The sequence below is a fragment of the Spermophilus citellus genome (assembly GCF_964194105.1).
Source record: "Spermophilus citellus genome assembly, chromosome: 5".
Lineage (NCBI taxonomy): Eukaryota > Metazoa > Chordata > Mammalia > Rodentia > Sciuridae > Spermophilus > Spermophilus citellus.
The window spans coordinates 585,932-604,650 of NC_138186.1; the positions used below are offsets into that span (position 1 = coordinate 585,932).

General features: G+C 45.7%; 1 protein-coding gene across 1 annotated transcript; it reads left to right on the forward strand.

Moving 5' to 3' along the window:
- Window positions 1-2,731: 2,731 nt before the first annotated feature.
- Window positions 2,732-3,673, forward strand: LOC308650439 (olfactory receptor 2B2-like; the record flags this gene model as incomplete). The annotated part of the gene is made up of 1 exon (XM_081296446.1): window positions 2,732-3,673. One exon carries the CDS (start codon window positions 2,732-2,734, stop codon window positions 3,671-3,673), a length of 942 nt encoding a protein of 313 aa, XP_081152572.1.
- Between the last annotated feature and the right edge of the window lie 15,046 nt (window positions 3,674-18,719).

Consider the following 18,719-nt stretch of genomic DNA (forward strand, 5'->3'; position numbering starts at 1 on the left):
GGCAGGTGTTCACAGCAAGTGGTCCGGAGCCTGCTGGACACGATGTCAGAGAGGCAGATCAGGCACCCTAGTTTTATATTGTTTTCTTTTACTCTTTATTTATTAACACTTCACTCCTGAAAGCAGTGATTTGAATAGATTTCAAATTACTTAAAACTTGTAAAACAAATTTTTACCACAACTATTTATCTAAAGATATGCTGCTAAGAGTGAACGGCATTTGAGGTCCCTGGAAGATGGGTTAATGAGCAAACACTGGGTAACGCTGGGTGTGAGCAAGTGGTCCCTGAGACACCCACCCCTTGCCTTCCAGCCTCCATCCTCCTTATTCTGACCCAGGTCTTCCTGCGAGTGGTCAATATTTTTCCTCTGCCTGGGCACCCAGACAAGGCAGCTGCTACTTTGTAGTAAACAGAAGAGTGGGAGGTCAGTTGGCTAACAGAGAATTCACCATTTTCTCAGCAGAGGATCCCTGAAGAGGCAGCCTTGCTGAGTTCTAAGGAGAATCTCCAAATCCAGCACTGGGTCAGGAAGGGCTGAGACCCAGATTGGAGAGAGAACAGGCCTTGGTCCCTGGTGGCCAGAGGGCTCGGGGCAGTAAAGGAAGATCGCTCCCCTCCTTGGTGCTGCAGGCCGGGACATCATAACCGTCCACACCACGCAGGAATCCCAGAGCAGAGGTGACTCGTCTGCAGCTGTACCAGGGTGGCAGGGGTGCACCCGAGGCACACAGCACCCTTACAATGTGGGTTTGAGGGAATCTGTGCAACTCAAGAACTCTGTGAAGTGGGGGACATCTGTCACTGAGCTACAACCTGCTGTGCAGGATTCCTAGCTTCCCTGGCAAAATGTTTTGACTAAAGGAAGATGAAATGCTCCCACAGCCCACCCTTTAGATCCTAGTTTCTTCCTGAATTTTAAGGAAGTATCAAGAGTTTTTTAAAATTGGATTTCTTATGAAGATTAGTACCTGCATGGAAACCAAAGTGTTCCCTAAAGCAAGGCTAGTCTGAGAGAAGAAAGCAGAGAACGAACTGGTGAGTAGGCAATCTTTTAAAAATTTCTAAAGTAACACACACTTATTAAAGAGTGGGGGAAGAAAAGGCAAATTTGAAAGTCAAGTTGGCTTTACACGCCCACCTCAGTTCCTAGGGTGAGACTGTCTTCACAGTGCTCAAGCCTTCTGTTTACATCTAACATGCGGCTGATATTGTTTTCCTCCTTTATGTTTAGTAGCTCCTTCTCTCTTAGAGATACACTGGGACATCACTTCACTTCTGTATCTGTCTGTATATCTCAGATTTCATATCAGACGAGGTCAAGGGATATTTTTCAGGGGACTGACAATTCTATAATAAGTAGGAAAAATTAAAACACACACTGCTCACCTTTGGGTAAATGTGAATAAAGCTGAAGAATATAAACTCTGATATTAATAAAATAGTTTAATTACCATTGAGACTTCCTTGGGAGAGTTGGCATACTAGACCTTCAGGGTTAGGCTCTGAGCAGTCTCTGCCAGGAGCATCACAGTTCTCATATGAGCATTGCTCCTCTGCAGACCATAGCACTTCTCTGTCCTGGGCACTATGCACGGAGGACATTTGTACTTCACAACAGATGGTCCCTGTGTCTCTGTTGCTGAGGCTGATAGCTGGGTCTGGTCTCTGTGTCCCTATTCCTAATGCTGATGGCTGAGTCCGGTCCCCATGACCCTATTGCTGAGGCTAATGATTGGGGTTGGTTCCTGTGTGTCTGTTGCTGAGGCTGATGGCTGGGGCTGGTCCCTGTTGCTGGGGCTGAGGGGCTGGGGATGGTCCCTGTGTCCCTGTTCCTGGGGCTGATGGCTAGGTCTTGTCCCTGCCTTCTGGATATCATTGGATATTACATAAAGAATGGAAAGTGAGTTTCATCAGGCAGCGCCCTTTCCACTGGCAACCCAGGAAATCTGAAGGTCTAAACATCATAATCCCTGTATGAGTACCTCGTTCCTTGGATCACTGCACTTTCTTTCTTTCATATCCCTGTTCTAGAGGGCAGCATCTGGACTAAGAAGTGTGCAATCATGCTACATATCAGGAAAACAAATGAGGAGCCTGAAGATCAGAGGACCAGAACATTCCCAGAGCACTATAACTAACCTGAAAGGGAACTGTCTGACCCAAGGCCTGACAATTTCAAATGCCATGTTATTAAATCATCCTGTACAAATCCCACATTTTCTAAAAGTAGAAGAGTGTGTCTCCTTAAACTACATCTGATAACTATCTAGGAAGAGCCTATCTGCATTCATTCGGGAAGTGGGCACGAATAGTGGAAAGGGGAGGTTAAACAATTTAATCCCCAAACCAAGGAATCTCATAGGCATTGAGGATAAATTAGAAGCAGTGGAAAGGCAGGAATAGCATCTTAATCTGCCTGATAGAAAGCAGTGAGAATAGAGTAACAATGAAATACCAAGGGAAAGCCCTGTGAATGTAGATATCGCTGATATGCTTTAACTTTCAAAGTCATCTTGCTAAGAAGCTGTTACAAAATTGTCAATTTTTGAAATACCTCAACAAGTAGATATTTATATTTTTACCAATTTTTTTCACATTCTTAATATGATCAATCTATAAATTTGTGCAAGTCACCAGCCAAATGAGTAGCTGACGTAATCAATAAGAATATGTTTATTAATGTACTGATGTTTTTTTATTTCAGGAAACCAAAGGTCGGGTCATTTATCATGAGCAGGGCTAACGAGAGTGCCCCACAGGAGTTCATCCTGCTGGGTTTCTCAGACCGACCCTGGCTAGAGCTTCCGCTCTTTGTGGTGTTCCTGGTCTCCTACGTCTTGACCATCTTGGGCAATATGACAATAATTCTTGTGTCTCATCTGGATCCTAAACTGCACACCCCCATGTACTTCTTTCTCAGCAATCTCTCACTTCTGGACCTGTGCTACACCACCAGCACTGTGCCACAGATGCTGGTGAACATCCGCAGCACCAGGAAGGTGATCAGCTATGGTGGCTGTGTGGCCCAGCTCTTCATCTTCCTGGCCCTGGGTTCCACTGAATGCCTTCTGCTGGCTGTCATGTCCTTTGATAGGTTTGTGGCTATCTGCCAGCCACTCCGGTACTCGGTTATCATGCACCATGGGCTCTGCCTGCAGTTGGCAACTGCCTCCTGGGTTAGCGGCTTCAGCAACTCGGTTCTGCAGTCCACCTGGACCCTCCACATGCCGCTGTGTGGCCACAGAGAAGTGGACCATTTCTTCTGTGAGGTGCCTGCGCTGCTCAAGCTGTCCTGTGCTGACACGACAGCCAACGAAGCTGAGCTGTTCTTCATCAGCGTGCTGTTTCTCCTAATACCCGTGACACTCATCCTCATATCCTACACATTCATCGTCCAAGCAGTGCTGAGAATACAGTCAACAGAAGGTCGCAGAAAGGCATTTGGGACATGTGGCTCACACCTAATTGTGGTGACACTTTTCTATGGCACTGCCATCTACATGTACCTGCAGCCACCATCTCCCACCTCCAAGGACCGGGGGAAGATGGTGTCTCTTTTCTATGGAATCATCACACCCATGCTGAACCCCATCATCTACACCCTTAGGAACAAGGAGGTAAAGGGAGCTTTTAAAAGGTTGATTTCAAGGGCCTTCTTAATAAACCAGTAAGGGATACCTGATGGCAGGTCTTAATAAAGGCCAGAGGATTCACATGGCTTAATTCAGTCCTTTCTGCTGCTTTACTCTCAAGAAGATCATGGTGATCTGCAAATGAAAGGCTTCCATGGAGAACTGCATTTGTTGCTACTGCTTAAGTGTGTTTATTGGGTGGTCCTGAGAACTAGTCTTTTATGACTCCCCCAAATTCTGTGGTTTTAAATCTTTACATTCTCAAGCTTTATAAACCCTGGTTAGTATATTTGGAGAAGAGTCTTGGACTTCTTTGAGATTAAATTAAAAGCCCAGAAATTCTTCCCCCAGAAATAAAATGCTTTTATGCACACACACACACACACACACACGCTGACCTTTAGACATTTGAAAATCTAACAGAAGGCTATAAAGCTACCCATAGCCCCTTCTTGATTATAAACACAAGGTTAGTAGCCCTAGCCTAAATTGCAATATTATTCGCAATACTAAAATCCATGATAATTTTTCCCAGAGTTTCACTCTGATCTCCCAGTCTTGTTTCTGTACTTTCCACTTCTCCTGCATTGAAATTCCATCCCACCCCATCCACCAAATAAAACTGCAGCTGCAGCTCACATCCGAATCAAGTCACTGCCTCCTGACACTTTTCTTTCTGATTTCTCCTACTGTGTATATTCTCTCTCTTTCTGCGTGAAGTCTGGGTAGCTCATCACATAACCACATCCACTGCATGTTCAATGATCTTCTTCTAGGAGGAAAGCAGTTAGCTCAGTACTCAGCCCTCAGGGAGCACAGACTGTGACTTGTTTTTCTTGCACTAGGACTTTAGAACTCATCAAAGTGTGAAGGAACTATCTGCATGTTGGCAACTGCCTCCTGGGTTAGTAGCTGGGTTAGTTAACTACCTGGTTAATTGTGTGATATGTTGCATTGCAATTAACTGCTTATTCACTATCCTTCTTTTTCCAATGCTTTCTTCCACCAAATATATCAAAAACAGAAAATGCAATAACTAAGAAACACCATTAGGTCATTTTTTCCTCACATCTTATAGTAACAACTGATATTTTGCCTCACTATAATGCCATGATTTATCTTAACACTGTGACATACATCCAATTCCCTTGGAGGACTTCTAAAATTCAGTTCACTCTTTTTATGTTTTCTAAAATGAACAATTGATTCAATATATTGTGTACTAGTAAATTTTAAAGAGATTCACAACAAAATTCCATAAATATTTTGCTATCAAGATATTTATAAATATATATAATAAAATAATTTGTACATAAATATATGATCACTGAACTCCATTCTAGATTCATTTAGAACAACGACAACAAAAATCTAAATTTCAGTGCTTTAGAAGCTACAGACTGATTACAGTAGGGAATATTGTGTGTGTGTGACATGGTTGATTTCTGAGTAGAGTTTGCAAAATTTCTCATCATGCTTTTGCATAATATGGAGCAATGATGATCAAGATGATAGAACAATTGTTTGTTCCCATCTGCTTGTGAAACCCTACTCAAAGTGAAAATACAATACTAGGCCTTGGAAAGAAGCCCTACTGCCACAGACACACATCTCTGTCCTACTAGAATGGGCATTCAGTGATACATGGCATGAACTGAATGAGGACAGGCTGAACAAGCTAAAAATAACACTAAAGGGAGAGAAATGTTGTCATAAAATCTAAAAATAGAACTTAAAAACAAAAGCAATGAAGAAAGAGGTGGAATTTAGCATGACTCAATATGGACATTTTACTTCATTGTACCTTCTGCAGGGCGTGGAAATAGGACAGGCAGTGAATCCCTGAGGGTCTCACCTGGGAATAGGTGCTGATAATCAGAGGCTGATAAGCTGTTGGTTTGGAGATTTGCATTTAAGAGCTGTCTACAAAACTGAAACACCAGCACAGAACAGTGGCTGAAGCATGGAGTGAGACCACCGTGCTTCCTCAAGAGCTCTGGAGCTTTGGGTGTGTCCATGTGGAGCAGGGAATGCTTAGGCCAAGCAGAGCAAGTGGCTGGCACCAAGCACCAAGCACCAAGGGTGGTCATGAGCACAGTGAAGTTTGTTTCATAAAGGTCACATTTCTAAATAATAGGTGAAAATTGACAGATTGTTTAGCATGATAAAATAAAGGACTCACACTGTGATGAAACAGTTGAGCATTCTGGCATATGGGAAAAAGGAACGACGAGATTGAGTTAAGAAACCGACACAATGCATTTCTTCTTTAAATTCTGTTTTAGGAGCTTCCTACAGTGAAATCAAATTTGTCAAAATCATTTAACCTGTTAATGATCAAAGGAACCAATACAAGTAGGGAAAACCATAGCTATAATCAAACCTGGGGGAAATGTCAGACTGAGGTGATCCCTTGCAGCATGTAAGAGAAGGGCTGGGAAAGCTATTCTGACTTTGCACATACAAGTCAGCCCTGGAAAACACGGAATGACTTGGTGGGCAGATAGCTCTGTGGAGATATACTTTCAACACTGGAGGAAACTGGGCTACGCAGCTTGTAAGATCCCTTCCAACCAAGAAGCCCATGGCTTTATCAATACAATATAAGAGGAATCCAGTTAGATATAAAAATAATTTCTATAAAATAAAATTTTGGATCAAGTGAAGTAACCAATGGTATTAGTTCCCTGCTAAAGCAAACTGCCACATTATAGTGGCTTAAGACACCAGAACTTAGTTTTTTTAAGTTCCAGAGGCCACAGTCTGAAATCCAGGGTCAGCCAAGGCCATACTCAGGCTGGAGTACGGAGGAGAAAGTGCAGGGCCCTGAAGGGTACTCTGTGCTCCTTGGGTGCTTCTTCCCTGGAGCCACCTGACTCTCACCTGTGTGGAAGGGAGCTACATTCTTCTCTTCCTTGGGCACTTCTGTCAAACCTCTGCCTGTCTCCTAAGGATTCATGATGGAATCCAGAATCCACCCAGATAATTTAAATGAATGCCTCCCCTTGAACTTCCTTACAATGTTTTTTGCAGATAACTTTCACAGATTACAGGCATTACCATGTAGACATGTCTTTTGGGGGGTAGAGGGCATCACTCAACACACTATACCATCTGTATTGTTGAGAACTGTGTAGCCCATTGTGGGGAGCCACATTGAGTTACCATGCCTTCCAGTCCTGATGCACCATGAGATCTGAAAGATCACTGTAGTCTCTCACAGTAGTGCCATAACTCGTGACTCAGTCTTTTCCCCTACTCTGATAGCAAGGCCAGTCTTCTGAGTAGGCCTACCTTGGGGTTGGGCTACACTCACCTCTTCCTTTATAATCCTACCCCTTTGCCCTGTTTGGGATAGAATGTTCCATGGAAACTCCCTTTGTGTGTCCCCTTCTCTTGCTCTGCCTTTGGGTGTGGCCTTCCTAGATGTCCGTCACCCTGCTGACAACAGACATCATGAAGCTAGACTCAATCCCCTGAAACCTGACCCCTTGCCTCATTTGAATGGCTTCTCCCCAATAAAAGGGTTCAGCATGAGCACACGGAAACACGCTCTGCTCTCTCTTTTTGTGGACCATTAAGGTCAGAAAAGCCATCACAGGACCCAAAGAAAAAGGTATCTCTGTCTCTTGTGTGATTATTTCCTACAGCCCAGGTGGGGAGGAGATGTTCCAGATTGTATAAAAACAAACCCAGTATACAGTGTCTATAAAATATAGACTTCATTCTTTTATTTTTATAAATTAAGTTTATTTAAGCTGATTAGATAAAATATAAAATGTGCATGTTAACGGCCTATCATGTGGTGTTTTGATACATGCATATATTGGGTAGTGTTTAAATCAGGTTAAACATATCTCTTCAAGCATTTGTCACTTCTATATGGGGAAGACAATCAAAGAACTGTCTTCCCACTCTGTGAAATGTGCAGGGCATAATTGTCATCCATAGTCATCCTATTGTGCAGCATCACAACAGAGCCTCTGGCCCCATCTGACTTGGGCCCACTGATCAGCTTCTCCATTCTCTCTATATTCTGACTCCCCCACTCTACTCTCGACTCCTGTGATATGGACTTGTTCTTGTTCCACTAAGAGATGTGCAGTACTTGTCCTTCTGTGCCTGGCTTAGCATACTTGACACATGATCTCCAATAGACAGGATTTCATTCTTTCCTATAGCTGTACAGTCTGCCAATGTGGATGCTTAGGACACACTTCCCCAAAAGATGACTGCAGAAGTCTGGTGTGCTATCCTGTAAGGGTCCAGCGAAGCGTCGGAGAAAGAGACCACACGAGACTAGTTCCATGCAATGGCAAGGGGGATTTATTAGGGATCTGTTCCAGCGCGCTGGGGCTCCGTGCTCACTCAAGAAGGGAGAGCAGCCCAGAGCCCAGAGCAGAGGTCAAGCAGAGCTTAAGTACACTTTTTGGAGAGGGTGGGGGGCTTTGCATACATCAGAACAAATCATCATGAGGCGCGGGAAAATTGAACAACAATTCTGATACATGATTAGTCCATTCATTGGCAGGAACAGTTTGGGCAGGGGTGATTGGTCACTTCTAAACGGGGTACACATTTAAATTGATTGGTTCTGGGGCCTATATGCTTACGTGCCATGCTACCTGGAGCCCTTAGCTATTAAACAACCAGGGAATCAATGGAGATATTTACTGGGCAGTTCCCGCATTGTCCTAACAACTTTACAGAGATTACAGGTTCCGGGGATAGCAGAGGAATTGTAACAATAGACTTTTACCTTTTAGCCCAGGCCTTGTAATCTAGAAGCTTTACAATGCCCTAGTCTTTTACACTTTAACTCAGACTTTTGCAGCTTAGAAATTTTACCTTTACAATCCCAAAATACACTCCTGTGGCATGTTTTAACAGACTGCAGATTCAGGAGGAGCTCTGAAAAGCTGCCCTTTTGCAGAGGAAACGTACATTAGCAAACATACCTGTCAGGAAGCAGGTTGTTCCAGCCACTCTTGTTACCTGGGACAGTCTTCTGCATAAGTCAACCCTGAGTCACTGTGCATTTCCTCCCTTCATCCTCCTCCAGTTGGTCTGCATCCCTACCTGATGCCCCTTTCCTATCTGTAGCTCTGGGTGCTACATGAGTGTCAATCATGGGTCTTTATTACCCAAAGAGGACAGCTTCCCAGGCAGAGCAGGATGCCAACCATTAAACCAATGGGTTCTACAGATGAGAAATGGATTATTTATCAGGTGTAGGGAGATGGGAGCCCCAAGTCAAATCGGCCTCCATGAGGATATGATTCAGGCGCATTTGTAGGACAAAGGAGCCAGTGGTCTGAGGCATGGGGACAGACTGGAGGCAGAGAAAGTGAAGTATCTGGGGGTTGCGCCTGCAGAATCGAACATGGATCTTCATAAGCCACAAGTTCAGATGATGGTGGCCTCAGCATGCTCTGAGGGAGGAGCTTTCATCCCTCTGGTGTCAGAAGGCCACCATCAGACAGTTGTGAAGGTCCAGGTGGAGGGGCAATGGATGAAGTGGCCTCCACATTTCTTAAAATAATAAAAAAGTGACCACTACTATTGTGACCCCATGGTTAGGTGTCAGCAAAGCTACTGGTGCACACTACTAAGCTGTGTGACATCCAAAATTCAAGCTATGGGGAAGTAAGGAAGAGTAGGAGAAGTCAGAGAATTTTTCGACACTTGCCCTCTTGTCCTGGGAGGCTTCTTTCTGTGCAGGACTTCTCTATATGCACATGTAACTTCACTGGTTTTTTCATTGCTGTCTTACATCGGTTTTATTTGAAGCTCAGCCGAACACCTTGCTGGACTATGTGTCAGGCCTTGTTGGGTTTCCCCTTCAGTTGGCTCCTATCAGCTCATACCTTTTCTTTGTACAATCACATTTCTACATGGCTGTCCATTCTTTATCCAAAAATAATTCACCCTGGGACTTTCAGAATAGTTCTGAAAGTTCCCATGCCAATTAAAACCTATATCAGATAACTTTGTTATTTTCTCTTATAAACCTGCCTTTTCTTGTGGACATGTCAGCCTATGTGTTTTATGATGGACAGGAGAGGGGTCATCTCTTTTGTTGCCCCTGCTAGAAAAAAACACGTGTGAGGAATTTAAATGAAAAGATGACATGATCAAGATCAGAGACTGTTTTGCTAGCCTCAGAGGGACTGTGCCATGGCTCAGGACAAGAGAAGCCAGAGTTCAGTACGTGAAGGAAAGACAGTTAACCAAAGTGTAGGTAGCAAGCACTTTGTTCTGACTGACCAGTAGAGGGAGCAATGCAGTCAGGCCTTACTACAGAACAAGGGGCCTCTGTGGCTTCTGTCAGGGAGGAAAGATGAGGGTTGGAGAAGTCAGAGGAAGGCCTGGCACAAATTGCCGTTGCTGCACTAGTCCCCCTTCCTATGGTCAGAGTCCCTTTCTCTCTGGGACCAGGAATTGTGAATTGAATCTGCTTCCAAGCTGAGACTTGTTTTTTATTTGACGCTTCCAAAACTAGGGTGTTCTCCCTACCGCCACGGTCTCTCTCCCTGTCCCAAGGATCCTCTGAAGTAACCTCTCCCTAATGAGTCAATCTTTTAAAACATATTTTGGATGACATCCTTCGGCAGGTAGCTACTTACACTTCCTGTCTGTGCCTTGTCTCTACATTCTCTAAACAGCGCTTTTCACTAAGCATGTTTTCAGTTTTGAAACTGCTGGGTTTTCCCCCACCATTTAGTTTAGGATTTTTATGGTTACTTTCATAAAAGACAGCGGGATGTTATTTTCCTTTGTCTCCCAATAGTTTTTATTTTATTTTATTTTATTGTTGGTTGTTCAAAACATTACATAGTTCTTAATATACCATATTTCACAGATTGATTCAAGTGGGTTATGAACTCCCATTTTTACCCCGAATCCCAATAGTTTTTGAAACTCTAAAAGTTCTGGGGAATTTCCCCGCCCCTTTTTCCTTTGGGAGCGGAGTTGTGCTCGGCCGCAGTGGAACTCTGGCGGGAGATGGCCGCACAGACACCGCTGCCGCTCGACGTCTCGGCGCCTCTGTAAACGGTAAGCACAGCCTCGACCGCACGTCTTTTCCAGAGCTGCCCGCACTCGGGCACTCGCGCACTCGCGCACTCGGGCACTCGGCACTCGGGCACTCGGGCACTCGGGCACTCGGGCACTCGGCACTCGCGCACTCGGGCACTCGGGCACTCGGCACTCGGGCACTCGGGCACTCGGGCACTCGGCACTCGGGCACTCGGGCACTCGGCACTCGGGCACTCGGGCACTCGGGCACTCGGCCTCCGCGCGCGCTCCGACCGCCTCCGGTGCGATTCCAGCTCTCCCACCCGCGCTCCGCCTCACCTCCGCGCCTCGCGATTGCACCTCTTCGCCAACGGGTCCCGTAGAGCCCTGGCTCTCCCTGTGCCTGAAGGGGCGTCCAGGGCTCCTCTGCCGCGGCGCTTCTAGTTCCAGACCCCGGAGTCCGCGCGGGGGTCTCCGGGCGCCCTCGGCTCCGGAGCCAGCGACGCTCGTCGGAGGACGCCTCCGAGTCCAGGAGCGTCCGGGAACGCGGGGCGCAGCGAGCCAGCCGGGTCAGGAGCCGCAGGGCCCCACGACCCTCAGGACCCCAACGCGCAGCCCCCCACGACCCTCAGGACCCCGACGCGCAGCCCCCCACGACCCTCAGGACCCCGACGCGCAGCCCCCCACGACCCTCAGGACCCCGACGCGCAGCCCCCCACGACCCTCAGGACCCCGACGCGCAGCCCCCCACGACCCTCAGGACCCCGACGCGCAGCCCCCCACGACCCTCAGGACCCCGACGCGCAGCCCCCCACGACCCTCAGGACCCCGACGCGCAGCCCCCCACGACCCTCAGGACCCCGACGCGCAGCCCCCCACGACCCTCAGGACCCCGACGCGCAGCCCCCCACGACCCTCAGGACCCCGACGCGCAGCCCCCCACGACCCTCAGGACCCCGACGCGCAGCCCCCCACGACCCTCAGGACCCCGACGCGCACGGCCCCCACGGCCCTCAGGACCCCGACGCGCAGCTCCCCACGACCCTCAGGGCCCCGACGCGCACTGCCCCCAACAACCCTGAGGGCCCGACGCGCACGGCTCCCCACGACCCTAACGACCCCGGCCCCGTGACCCCGCGCGAGCCTCAAGGCACCGCAAGTTCCCCCGCCGATCCGCCTCGACCCGGTCCAGCTCCGAGAGTCCACCTATGTCGCTGCCTGAGGCTTTCAATTCATAGTGAGTGGGATTTCCCTGAGAAAGCAGAAAGAAGGGCCGCTGAAGCTCTGTTAGTAAAAGTGAAATTACTGAAGCTTACTTTTTTGAAAGGAAAATATGTCAACAGTTTGATTTATTAAAAAAAAAAAAAAATAAAGGCAAAGCAAACATTCTTAGTACCATGAGAGAGAGACGCTGGCGGAGCATTGGTGGTTCAGTGGTAGAATTCTCGCCTGCCACGCGGGAGGCCCGGGTTCGATTCCCGGCCAATGCAGACTAGTGTTTTGTTCTTTTTAACCTTCTCGCCACTGCTTCCCCACTAGGAGCTGGCGCACTTCGCTTCTTCACGGAGAACGAAGCCAGCAGGCTGCATGCAGAAGGGCTAGTTTCCTGCGGGAACATCAAGCTGCTCTCCTCTGGGATGTTTCCAGTCAGTTATCCTCTGGGTCCTTTTATTTAGGAATGAACCAGGACAAACAATTCGCTTGCAAGAAGCTGAAGGTGGGATGGGGCGGGGAGCCCGTCTGTGGAAATGATAAAGGTGCTATTATCTAACATTGGGGCCAAGTAGCAGAGTGGCGCAGCGGAAGCGTGCTGGGCCCATAACCCAGAGGTCGATGGATCGAAACCATCCTCTGCTAACTTTTTCGTCTTGCCTTTTCAAGGATGTTTTCACCCAAAAATTCTTCTAAAATTTTAATACACGTTTCAGAAAGCAGACTTCTGTTAAGAAATGCGACGCGATAAATTAATATTAACCCATCACTGGGAATATTTCTATCTCTGCTTCTATCATACTGTGAGCCAGAAGTAAATTCCTGCCACTTCACTTGAAAGGAAATAGCTTTATGTAAAATGGCTCTCCCAACAATCCCTGCCGTGTTCCTCCTTGGCATTTATTAATATACTGTATTTTGTTTACTCTCTTAGTATTTTCTCCCCATGGGAAGTCAATTCACCAGGATTGACTTTGTGTCTTAACACTGTAGTTTTTCATTGTACTTAGAACAAGGTCTGGTGCCACCTGGCACATCTTAGGTTCTGTTTTGTTTAATATTAGTTAAAAACCACAATGTCTAATTCATTGGACACCCGTATTCAACGTTATCCTTCACTGTCTTTTACTTTTTAAAAAACTATGGAAGAATACAAAAAGGACCACACAGAATTAATCTATTATTTAATATCATGATATTGACTACAAATCTATTTTATGCTTTAATGAAGAAAAACAACCATTCATGATATGTAAGTACTGTTCAACTCCATCTCCAGTCTTGTATCCACTTTCTTAGGGCAACTGTATCATTGATGTTTATCTGTCCCACTCCATTTTCAGTCTGGCCTAAATATGGACATATGGCAATACAATTGCCATCTGTCGTGAATTTTAAAACACTTCTCCGTGACAAGATTTTTAATCTCATAGATCTCCAAAGACACATGTAATTTGCCTGCAATAATTGCCAAGCGACATAAACCATCATTTCCTATTTATTCATGGGACTTATTCAAGTAATGGATTTTTAGTTTTTTCTAAGACATTGTGACTACATAAAGAATACTATTTTAATGTAGGGAACTCTGTTACCTCCTAATTCCTACAAGGACTAGTTCTTGGCTCTGTGTAGTTTCCTATTGGTAAACATGGAAATGAAAAGGGTACAGTTGTATAAATGTACCATTTTGAAAAGAGCCAGCCCACAGGCCTCAAAACACATTCTCTTCGAATAGCACTCTTCCAAAAACTGAAACAAATGTCATCTTATTGCATCTGTTGTGATAGTTTCACTGACCCACAGGGAGGAGACTCGTGCTGGAAGACATTCTAGAGATCACTTTTAATTGAGGTGAAGGGGATCAGGAAGACCAGACCAGTAAATCACACAGAAAGTGGATTTACAAGCAGCAGGTTGGAAGACAGAACTCAAGCCTCTGCTTCCTCAAAGTGTAGTCTTCAGTGGCCCACTTTGTACTGCGAATGCCAACTATGGAGACTTCCCAATCTCAGAATTTCCTAGGGCGGCCTGATACGCTCCCAACTGAGAACTGCATGTTTCTGTGAGTTTTGGAGGAGAAAAGGGAACTGAGACTCCGTGTCTGCCTTGTTTCCTTTCTACACTCTCCACCTGGAATAATTTCGTATTTTATCAATTGTTTTTACAACTTAAATTCTCCCTCTATTGAGTTGTAAAATAGTCTAATAAATCAAGGACAATCAAAGATGCAAACCCCCATGGATTAGCTCATTTCTGGAGGCTCTGCCCGCCATGGCAGTGTACCTACCTAGAGTCTCCTCTGTCCACTTGTAACTAAGTGATGACTCAGACCCTTTTATTAGTAGTCCTCTTCTTCCCTATTACTTCTCCATCCCAGTGTTCAGCTGAAGTCTGTTTTTATCTAAGCACTAAGTTGACTCTTGAACATCTCACCTTGAAAACACAGGCCTCCTAGTGCTGAGAGACTTCCTCACAGCTGCAGAGGGACAGAAAATAGACCCTGCTGCTAATATTTCAGGTGAAGGATTTTCAAAGGCCACAGACTTCTGAAGACTTTCATGACCCATGAAAGTCCTGCCTGTGGTCCCAGCTACGCAAGAGGCTGAGGCAGGAGGATGATTTGAGCCCAGGAGTTTGAGGAATGCCTGGGCGACATAGTGAGACCCTATCTCAAAATAGCAAAAAACAAACATAACAAGCTAAAAGTCTGTCATTGACTTTTAGTCTATTAGTCTTGCTTCTAAAAAAAAAAAAAATGTTGCCCTATAAGATGCAAGTTGACATCTTTTCCCACTCAAAATGTTTCTTTAAACTAGACAAAAACAACTGGTTCTTCCTACCTCTCAGAAAAAAAAAAAAAAAAAAAGACTAAATCAGTCACCCGTTAGATTTCATTAGATAGCTGATTTAAGCCTAATCTGAGAGATCCTGTACTTTATTTCAATAGACTGTAAGAAGCAGTAAGACAAAAAAGAAGGCATCAATCACAAAGAAATGGCAGGGAGTTCTAGAGATAGTACCAAAGGAATTCAGGCAGAGGGGAGTACATCACAGTGAGACAGAGGTGGGAGGTGACAGATTTGCTAATCATTACACATTGTGCACATATATCAGAACATCCATTGCACCCCATTAACATACACAACGGATTTGTCAATTAAAAATAAAAGCCAAATGCAGCAATGCCCACATCCTCCACTATTTCCACCTCTTGCTGTCAGCGGCTGAGAATTTTAATTTTTACTTCAGTTCACTTCTGTATACACTCAAAGAAAATGGCTCCTGACTGCCTGTGGTGTGAGACCCTGCATTGAAGAGGTAATTCGTGGGCTAAGGGTGTAGTTCAAGAGTAAAGGATTTGCCTAGCATGCTTGAGGTCTGGGGTTCTATCCCCAGCACAAAAACCCTCTTTCATTACAGAGGTAATCAGGGTTAAATGAGGTCATAAGGGGGGAGGCCTAACCTGATAGGACCCAGGAGACACAAATGAAAATGTGCAGAGAAAAGTCCAAGAGAGCACAACCAGAGGGAGCCTTCTGCAAGCCAGGGACAGGCCTCAGAGGAAACTGAATCTACCCACACCCGTATCTTGAAATTCCACCCCCCAGAACTGCAAGAAAATAACTGCTGTTCAAGCCACCCAGCTTGTGGCACAGTGTTGTCAACCTTGCTGAATTAACACAGGAGTTTTAACAGGATGTTTGGACACAGTGAGGCAGTAGAGCTGTCAAAGGAGGACTAACAAACATTTGAAAAGGAAAGTCTACCTGCAAAGAAGGCAAGAGAGCAGACAGAACATAAGAACAACCATGTTTAACGAGAAAAAGGAAAAGAAAATGTGCCAATCATTGAGGTTTCCAAGTTTACATTGGCCAGGTCACCGTGGAAAAACTTCAGCTTGGTCACACAATCATCCTGCCCCTAGGTGTTTTAGCCTAGGTGGTTTTTTTGTTTGTTTGTTTTGTTTTTGCCTCTGTGACCAAAAAGAATAATTTTATAGAAGAAAAAGTTTATTTGGGACTCATGGTTTCAGAGGTCTTAGTTCATAGACAGCCAACTCCATCTCACTGAGCCTAGAGGTGAGGCAGATCATCAAGGCAGAGGAGTGTAGAGAAGGAAAGAACTTCAGGACCTGGCACCAGGAAGCAGAAATATAGCTCAGCTTACCAAGGACAAAATATAACACCCCCCCCCAAAAAAAAACCAGCCTCTACCTCAGAGCTGTCCAAGGAAGGGACATGACCTTTGTCCTTGGAAAGACCCACAGAGCACTCCTAGGCACATTCCCACCCTGCTAAGTTGTTTATCTACAAATAACAGGAGAGATCTGCTGGACCAGGTAGGTATCCCTGACTCAGTCAGGCTAGGTGGGGATCCATAGCAGCCCCCTAGCAGCCACCAATCAGCATGAGACAGGGAAATACCTGGGATGCCAGATGACCCTCCCAGTAGTTTATGGTGTTGGGAAACCATGTAGTTCAGCATGAACACCCCTCTTGGCTTAAACCAATCAGTTCAAACAAATCTCCCTCTTGTAGTAACCAATCACCCCTACCCAACTTGTTCCCGCCAGTGAATGTGCTAATCATGTTTTAGAGTTGTTTTATGATTTTTCCTTCGGTGTGTGATGATTTGCTAAGAGATGCTATGATGTATGTGAAGTCCCTGCCTTCCCCCAAAGAATGTGTAAAATTGCTGCAAACCCTGGCCTCTCAGCGTCACCAGTTGCTGGGTGTGTGTGTGCGCGGAGGACTCAGCTAGTTCGCAATAAATGCCTCTATGCTGCTTACGCTGATCTTGGTCTCTGGTGGTCTTTTGGGGGTCCCGAATTGGAGCATAACACCCCCAAAATAAAAAATTAAAAAAAAAAAAAACAAAATCCCCGTTTACTTATCCCCTCCAGCCACATCCCACCTGCCTACAATTACCACCCAGTTGATTCATATCAGAGGATTAATCCTCTGATTCAGTTAAGACACTCAGGTACCATTCATTTCACCTCTAAACTTCCTTGCATTCTCTCACACGAGCTTTTGGGTGACACTTCACATCTAAACTTCAAGTCATGACAAACCTTCCAACAGCAGCCTCGCAAAACTCGGGAAGATCATTGTTTTTTGTCAGCGTTTAGGTTTATAGGAAATATTTAGGTATTTGTTATTTTGAGGGCCAGAACTAGAAAGCATGATCCTATTATTTTCATTTATTTTAGGATACAGACAATTTTGTTTGTTTTTGTTTTGGACAGTTTGATCATACCACAGTACGCCCCTCTCTCCCTCCACTCCCCTGCCCTCCCCATTCGCCTCCCCTCCTCCACGCTTAAACTTCAATCCTTCAGTTAAAACCTTCAGTGGAAACCTTCCTCTAACGTGCAGACTGCGGCACAGAGATGGTCTCAGTCCCCTTAGAACAGCGCCTTGGGCGTGTGCTTGCCTTCTACCACACGATGGCAGAAGAGGGCAATAAGTCTTCTCCCGCCGGCTCCCGGAGGTTCATCCCTCAAAGACATGGAACAGTCTTCCCGGAAAGCAAAGAATGAAGGGAGGTGACAATTGTGAGGCCTACAAATTCAGGAACAGCAGGAAGGCAGCTCTTCCGAGGACTGTCCCCAGTCCCAGTGCGTCCAGGCTGAATGACGGCGCAGAACTGAGGGAGAAAACCCTGTTTTAGAAAAGTAAACCATAAATCCGTGCATTTTTCAAGATCCGCTGGCTTATTAGTATGACTTTGGGGCTCTTTGTGGCCTGGAACTGACAAGACAGAGAACGCAACCCATAGCTTCAAGGAAAGCGAAGACAGAGCAAGAAAGAAGCCTTAAATGGTGGTTTTGGAGTCCCTGGTGAGATCCTGGGAGGGTAGAACATGGATTTACAATACAAGTGTTCTATGGCAGAGAGGATAACACGGTGGCAGAGGGTATGAATACTATGAAATGCCAGAAAGGAGAATTTAAGCGCCACTGGGATACTGGGGAGGGAGAGATTGAGGAATTTTACATCAAGCATTGAAAGTCTCCAGAATACTCCTAGCAAGCCATGGCGTCTGGCTCTCTGCCTACCTCTGTGGCCTTGCTGGATCCCTGTTCTTTATGCACTAGGTTCTCCAACCTCTTTTGCTGATAATCAAATCATGGACTCTCAAATCCCAGCCTGATAGCTACCTCTCTGAACCAGCAAATGCATATCTCCTGATTAAAGATTCTAAGAAAGTGGCTTCTCCACGTTGCTGGGTTCCTTGCTCAACATTTTAACCTGAAGGAGCTTCCCTGGCCTGTTGCGCTTGGATGCAAATCATTTCAGCTTGCCTATGTGCAGCACTGCAGAGCTTATGCGAAACGGGCGCAAATAACAATTCTTAATTTTACCTTCCAAATAACTCCTTTTTTAAAAAAAAAATATTCTTAAGTTTTAGGTGGACACAAAATCTTTATTCTACATTTGCGTGGTCCTGAGGATCAAACCCAGTGCCTCCTGCTTGCTAAGCGAGCACTCTGAGCCACAATCCCAGCCCCCACAAATAACTTCTTTGAAAAGCACGACCCCGTGACAACTTGCAACCCCTAGCGGGGTTTTTCAAGTACTGCTACTTCCGGGAGTTCAGTGAATTAATTACGTTGCCAAAAGCGAATTTTGGCTATTGTAGCAGAAAAGAAAACTACAATACTTTTTCGAACGCAATAGGGAACACAAACTAACCTGACACTGCCTCTAAGCCTAACCTTTGCAGCGCTTTTTACGTTCTGCCGCCCCTGCGGATTCTTTCCAGCTTCACTGAAGGAAACAAAACAATAAATATGTATCTGCTACTTTCGGTGGAAGCGTGGTTGGCTCTGAAGAGAACCTTTGTTGTA